Genomic DNA, 7,500 nt, shown 5'->3' with positions numbered 1-7,500 from the left:
AATTTAAATGAAATATAAGTTCAAATCCTTGTGTTGCCATTGAGCTGCGCTTTTTACGCAACGCAGCCTTTCCTTGCCCCGTCCCGCTCTCTCTTTTAGCCCGCTGCCACTCCTCTGCATGTGCATTAACAAAATATTCACGATTGTTGAAGGATTGTTGTTGCCACATAGAAGCATTGCATAGAAGACGTCTGGCTAAATTGCTATTAAATCCGCTTAGCATCGTGACCATGCTGTGCAAATTTGTTCAAAACTGCTGCATTGAAGTGAACTCTGCTAAGGTCTTATCACAACATAGTAGGCTACATTGAAGAGACTAAACTAAGTTAAGTTATGAAATCAAGCAGTATCTCAAAGCTAACGTTAGAAGCTTACTGTTTGGATGTCGAATTTAGCATGCTTAGCCTACTTACAGCTGTTGTCAATTTCGTTGAAGGGCTCATTTTATTGACTCTGACATTGAATGTTTGCAAAATCCCGATGTAAATGGAAAAGTGTTTTCCAAAATTCAAAAGTGCTTGTCCCAAGGAGAAGTACAAACCTTTATTTTAACTATGTAGAAAACGTTATGAATTGCATCCACACATCAGCAGCCTTTCAACTGTGTTACAATTGCAAGGGTTCCCTCAAACGTCTTAAAGTGACAGGCACTAAATTAGACTCAATTAGGAAACACTGTACTGTATATGCACAAAAACAGTAACTGACCTGATAGTGACACTGGCACACTGAGCGAGCCGTCGGCCTGCACTCTTCAGCCCTGTGTAGATCTGGCCCATTTCTATGGCTCCTTCTAGGCCCACTACCTCCAAGAGCTGGTCACTCACATCTACAAGAGAGGAGACGTCAGGTTACAAATGGAAAGCGACAGGACTTGAAAAGAAAAAGCAGAGGGAACACTTTGAATATTTTATATTATAGGGGGTCTGCAGAAGAGTGGTAGGTAAACAGTTAGGCAAGTGGAGGCTGACATCTTTCTCTCTCTGTGACTCTGTTTTGTACAACAAGGGGATGTAGATAGCTGTTACATAAAGAAGGCCCGATTCTTGGAAAATCAGCCCCTTGCTATTCCCAATACACAAAGTAAGAGATTAAAATAAAGTTGTTTTGGCAAGGCTGCTTTTGCCGATGAAGCATGTCCTACTCTGCACTTGGGTCCAGAGCTAAGAAGAAAAATACAGCTGGTACTGTCTGCCTCCTCAAGCACTGCATCCATTCATTAACCCAGGCGAACTAATAATTGAAAAATGGAATGTGCTTGTGGGGGGACATGACCTGATGATCTCCATGATCCAGGAATACTATAAACATAACAACAAAGCACAGTTTTATAACAGCAAAAAAAGTCACTCATCACTGAAATCATTAAGGTCAGGAAATGTGACTGAAAGTAGTATTTTTTTTCTCTCTCTCTATCTCTCTCTCTCTCTCTCTCTCTCTACCACTCATACTCTTTCATTCTCTTTTGCTCATGTTCTCTTTTTCTGGCTCATTCACTGACCCACATCCTAGCTTAATCTGTGAATGTTCTGAAGAGCTATTCAAATGATTAGCTTAGACCTGCACCTCAGTCTACTCTACATCATCAACAAGCCCTCAAATACACCAATCCCTCAGCAGCACGGATCTCATGCAAATCTATTGATCCAAAAGCCATCATACAGTAAGTGTGACACGTGAAGCATGAGAATGCCACCACCACCACTACCACCCCACCTTCTCTTCCCCCACTCCTTCACCCACCCATCCAGCTGTTCAGGCGGAGACGGGCCTGGCACTGTTTATGTGACTTTATGGGACCATAGGGGGCGTGCTGCAATGTAAACACACTGAACAATTTCCCAATGTGGCTTGACCCAGAATAGATGTGCCCAGTGGCTTCGCAGATACACAAGCACCCCATTGGAGAGAAGAGGTGGGGGCGTTATTATTTTTGGTCTCGGTGCCAGTGGGGTGAGTGAGTATCAGCTTGTGCAAGGCTGCAAGGCGGTGACTTGGGACGTATGGCCTGCCCTGAGAACGAGCGGAGTCTATGTTACAGGCTAAAGATGGAGATAAAGTTTTTGGGCCCCGTTCCAAATACTGTACCCTTCGAGAGTGTTTTCTGACAACAAACTGTTTCACATGTTCAGAGTCAGATGGCTCCTCCATATGGTCCACCACCACACAGAGTAACAGGGTCGAATGGAGGAGACCATGTGAGAGAGAAAGTCAGCTTTCTCTGTTTTCCGCTGCGAGGCACACGAAAGCTTTGAATATTACATTGTCAGAGGAAAGTAAGTTAGTGAGTCATCCGCAATTTAAATATTTCAAGATGGCAAATTTCATGGCACACATCACTGAAGCGCAAAGGACAGTGATGCTTATCCATCCAGCGGGAGGGTTTCCACTAAGAGCTAGAATGAGGTGCGTTGAGTCTAGGTTAAGCGTTACCTAACAAAGGTAGCGTTGAATGCACGCATGAAGCACGCTAAAACTGCCATCATCTCTACAGCCGTACAGCGGACCATAGAACCCCAAACTCCCAACCCAACTGACTTAACCAAAGAACTCTCTAATTTCAAAAGCTTTGCATTTCAACTTTGCATGCATTTGTACAGTCATTTAATTTTGTTATTTATTTAATTTATGTACATGAGAAGCCTTTAACAATACGACTTTAACCATCAACTATATTTTTGGCACTGTGAGGAGGGAAACAATTGTTAAGGCTGACAAAGCAGTGCTCTGTGATTGATAGGGGAGTATAGCTATTTGAGCAGGCATGACTAAGACACCCTTGCCGTCAGGCTCTCACAGTGGGCACGGAGCTGGTCAGATTGGCATGAGAGTGCGGTGGGATTTACCCGAAGCTATTATGATACTCACAAACATATTTACATGCACATTCACACCAAACACAATGGCTTTTGAAAACACTGTTATGTTCCACATTTCTTTGAAGACAGGGTAGGATTGAGAGCAATTAAGAATCAGAGCTATTTAAGGAGGCTTCCATGTGTCAGTGACCCAGAACACTATGACCACTCTGTCACTGGCAATCAGACCTGCAAAGACCTGCCTGAAAATGCCATGTGAAGCTAGAGTAGTGTGTGTATGTGTGTGTGTGTGTGTGTGTGTGTGTGTGTGTGATAGAGAGAGAGAAGCAGAATTATTGCTTCTAGCTCCTTCCTACACAATCAAAGTAAATCATCAAAGGCAAAATACCCTGAAAAAAAGAGCAAAAGAACAAACAATCTGCCTTTGGCTTGGGTGGCAAGATAAGTGACTGTCAGCAATGCGCCTCCCTCCACTTTATTTTCATGACAATAAACGCCCGCTGCTCCTTTAGATCAGGGCATTTTTTCCTTTTCTTCAATCGAGGCAGGGCTACTGCATCCCAGCAAGGCTGCAGCTAATAATAGACGGCTAACGCTCTCTTACATAACCCTGCCAGGATGCATTGTGGGCCAGAGATCCTGCCAGCGGAGTCGGAGTGGTGCAGGCAGTACGGTAGTGCCCAGGCAATGGGGCAGAGAATGGGGGGGTCTCCCTCAGTCAGAACAATTATTTAACCCACCAACATAAAACTAACATCCTTCAAGGCCTTGCATTTGATGTGGTAGCTAGTATATCCATAATATCATAAATCAAAATGTTCTCGCATCTGTTAAAGGAACATGCCAACATTTTGGGAAATTAGCGTATTCACCATCTCCCCCAGAATTAGACAAGATGATACATACCCTTCTTGTCTCTGTGCATGCAGTAACTCAACCTGAAGCACCCACCATTAGCATAGCTTAGCATAGTTGATTGAGGTGGGCAGTTCCAACTAGCCTATAGCACCCAAAAGTGACAAAAGAACACCAACATTTTCTTACATGTTGTGACTTGTATAGTTACAACATATAGGGTACAAACAGGCACTTTTCTAAGCATATACAAACTTGGAACTATGTTCTCACTCAGGAAAAGCACTGCTTCTTGGGCTAAGTTATTTGCACAGTAGCTGTAGCAGCAGTAGCAGTGCTTTACCAGAATAAGAATGTAGTTCCAAGCATGAATATGTTTACAAAATCGCTTTGTTGCATTTTACATTGAAAGTTATACACATTGTAAATATACTGTCACAAAATGTAAACAGAGCAATGTTTGAGTTCTTTTGTCACTTTTGGGAGATAGGCTAGTTGGAACTTCCCACCTCAATGAGCTATGCTAAGCTATGCTAACGGTGGGTGCTTCAGACTGAGACGAGAAGGGTGTGTATCATCTTATCTAACTCTGGGGGAGATGGTGAATAAGCTAATTTCCCAAAATGTTGGAATGTTCCTTTAACAGATGCAAGAACATTTTGATTTATGGAGATCCTGATATTATGGAGATACTATGGGGACGTTAAATATTAACAAGATACTATTGATTCTGTTGACTTTTACTGCCTGTAAACAGAATCATCGATATTGTCAGAGCTTGCACCACATCCATGCTTGCAACAGCTAAGCTATGTAAGTCGCTTGCCATTCATTCTGGTGCCCTTTTGTGCCAAGAAAGAGATAGGGACTCGACAGGTCTTCCATCACTGTGTGTGTGTGTGTGTGTGTCGCTGTGGTTGGGTGTGTATGTGTGTGTGTGTGTGTGTGTGTGTGTGTGTGTGTGTGTGTGTATGTATGAGTGTGTGTATGTGTGTTTTCTCTTCAGCGCCTCAGTGGGCACGGCTGCCGTTGTCTCTGGGCGTCTGGAGTGATGGCAGATGGCTGGGAGGACCTGGTAAGGGGTGGAGACGCCATGCTGGAGGTGTGGGGGCGGCCCTGGCTTGGCGCAATGGCAGCACACATACACAACGGAAAGAGGATAGAGGAGAGAGAGAGGGAGAGAGAGAGAAAGAGAAAAAGGGAGAAGGAGATGAAGAGAAAGAAAGAGAGTAAAAGCGGTAGCAAGAGAGAGAGAGAGAGAGAGAGAGAGAGAAAGAAAGAGAGGGAGAAGGAGACGAGGAGAAAGAAAGACATAATGAGAAAGCAAAAGAGGTAGCAAGAAGAAGAGAGAAAGAAAGAGGGAGAGAGAGAGAGAGAGAAAGAGGGGGAGAGGGTACAGGTGGTGATGCAACCAGTGTGGTGTGGCTGTTTTCTCTCCAGGTTCTCATCCTTGCTGTCAATATCTTTGTCAAAGTCGATCCAAGTGAATCACGGGTTAGCCACTGAGCTGATGGGCCAGAGCCAACACCTTCACAGATAGCTGCACACCTCTATGTAATCAGAAGTGTTGTTTCCTGCACAGCTCCTGGAGCACTGGCTAAGGTCAGGTGCTCTAGCAAGACAAATCTTTTTGTCATGCACAAGAAAAACAATATTTTATCACACTGGCAGTACTTTCAGTGGTACAGAAGGTTAACTGGTCAAAAGATGTGGGTAATTAACTGCCAGTAAAGACCGAAAGGAAAATCAAACTCATTAAACAGAGCGCTACAATGCATTTGCAATTCCTCGAAAAGCCTGTCAGTTTCTCATTAGTCAACGTGCACTTCCGCTAAAGTGGCGCAGAGTAAAAACTAAGTACAGACATGAGAAACAGTCAGCGGATGGATGGCAAATCCTCTTGTGTTCAGTATTAGGCACGAGGGTCAGGGAGCAGTGAGAGGTCTTGGCTAAGCAGCTCTGTAGGGAGCTCACTCTCATGATCTCTCTCTCTGTTCACATGATCCACGCTTGGCCGAGAGCTTCCTTTCTTCCCAGTCATGTTCTCATGCCATTCAGCTATAAAGCCTCTTCTCACAAACACAAACGAGCCGTCTCACAACGTCTCATGGGAAGAAAAAAGCCTTTTTTCAAGGGATGAAGGACGCTTGTAAAGTGCTGTTCCTTCTCCCAAGAACCAACAGAAGACCCCCTTTTCGTGCCCTCAGCTGACCAGTAACATCAGTGGAGGGTGCCAAGTGATCATGAGGAACCCGGCCTTCATCTGAATGGTCCAGTTCCCACAATCCTCTCTAGGATGGGAGGGAATTTGTTCTATTTCTGTTGCCTGAGTGTCACATTGTTTTTTTTTTGTAGCAATATGAGCACAATAGCTTTGCCTCCCCTGATGCCGTTTCCTAAAATAACATGGAGGGTGCAGAGACAGCTGCTAAGAGCAGAAAAATTGAATACATTCTCCAGGCAGTATTTTTACACGTTGCAGTCGCACAAAAAATGAATCAGAAATCAGGACTAGTCCGAATGAAGGGTAATTGCTTTGTATTGTGGAGAGAAATTCAGTCCAATTCCATTGTATAGCTAGCATTAACCACATGGTTTGTGGCGTTCTGTTCAATCTACACTGACGAAATGTGCTTTTTGTTAACATTGCTTTCAGATGCTCCATTCCAATGAAAGAGCACTCTCTCGCTCTAGCTCTGTCTGCTAGCTGCAACAAAGAGCTAACGTTATCCCTCCTGACTTTTGAGTGTTTCAAGCGTGCACTTTCAAAACACATTATGGCTGCAGGGCTTTTAACACCCGACATCGATCGCCACTGTGCTTATTGGAGGGTTTGTCTGGCCCTTTGCCCTTAAGTGCCGGGGAGGTTTGGATGGAGCAAGCTTCATCCGTAGACACAGTGTCACCCAGAGCCTCAACCAATGGATGCTGAATAGAGTGGACACACTGGTGCAAAGTCTAGCCTGGATGGATTGCATTAGCTGTAACACTACAGAATTGAAGGCACAATCTTATCACAGCCACAGCAAACAACTGTGAAAAACAATTAGGCACTCGCAGGCAAGCCTGTCAAGACAAGGGGGTCTCGGTGCACCTACCTACACACACACACACACACACACACACACGATCACGCAAACACACACAAACTCAAATTCTGTGTGTGACTTGCTCGTGGTCTCCCTCTCCCCTTCATACTCTCCCCCTATGAAACCAGAGACGTCCTTCTCCGCATTTCTTTTCCGAATGGGATTAGCAGGAGGAGCTAATTTAATAAAGGTTAAACCCTGTGGGATAACTCCACAACAGTGGATTCCTTCACACACACACACACACACACACACACACACACACACACATAAACACACACACGTTGTTGGCAACAAGGCAAAGCATGCACGCACATACTGATGGACAAATGGGTGCCACTAGGGCTGTGCTGTCAGGATAGATGCAAAGCCATAATCCTTGTTTTCTCATTTACACGTAAATATGTGCACACAAACACATACACACTAATGCATCAGTAGACAAACGAACACATATGACGCACGCATGCAAACACACACACACACACACGCACATGCACAACACACACACACACACACACACTCACAGATAGCCACACAACAGATAGAATACATAATCATTCATTGAGTGGGTTAGAGCAAATGCCTGGGTCATTTTTCAGAGAGGTGAGTTATGACCTGACAGCTTAAAAGCCTGGCTGATCAATCTGCCTATAGGGTGAAACAAACACATAGCCCTCATTCTATAGGGTGAAACAAACACATATGCTGGCCCTCATTCTATAGGAAAACAAACA

The 7,500-nt window shown here is 44.4% G+C and overlaps 1 protein-coding gene across 1 annotated transcript in view; it reads right to left on the bottom strand.

Moving 5' to 3' along the window:
* Nucleotides 1–7,500, bottom strand: part of LOC125291653 (diacylglycerol kinase beta) — a 91,374-nt gene that overhangs the window by 6,475 nt on the left and 77,399 nt on the right. Inside the window, 1 exon segment of the mRNA XM_048238473.1 lies at nt 709–829. Within this exon segment, the coding sequence (XP_048094430.1) occupies nt 709–829 (121 nt within the window).

The sequence above is a fragment of the Alosa alosa genome, chromosome 3, assembly GCF_017589495.1.
Source record: "Alosa alosa isolate M-15738 ecotype Scorff River chromosome 3, AALO_Geno_1.1, whole genome shotgun sequence".
NCBI lineage: Eukaryota > Metazoa > Chordata > Actinopteri > Clupeiformes > Clupeidae > Alosa > Alosa alosa.
This window is presented reverse-complemented; position numbering and strand designations above follow the sequence as displayed.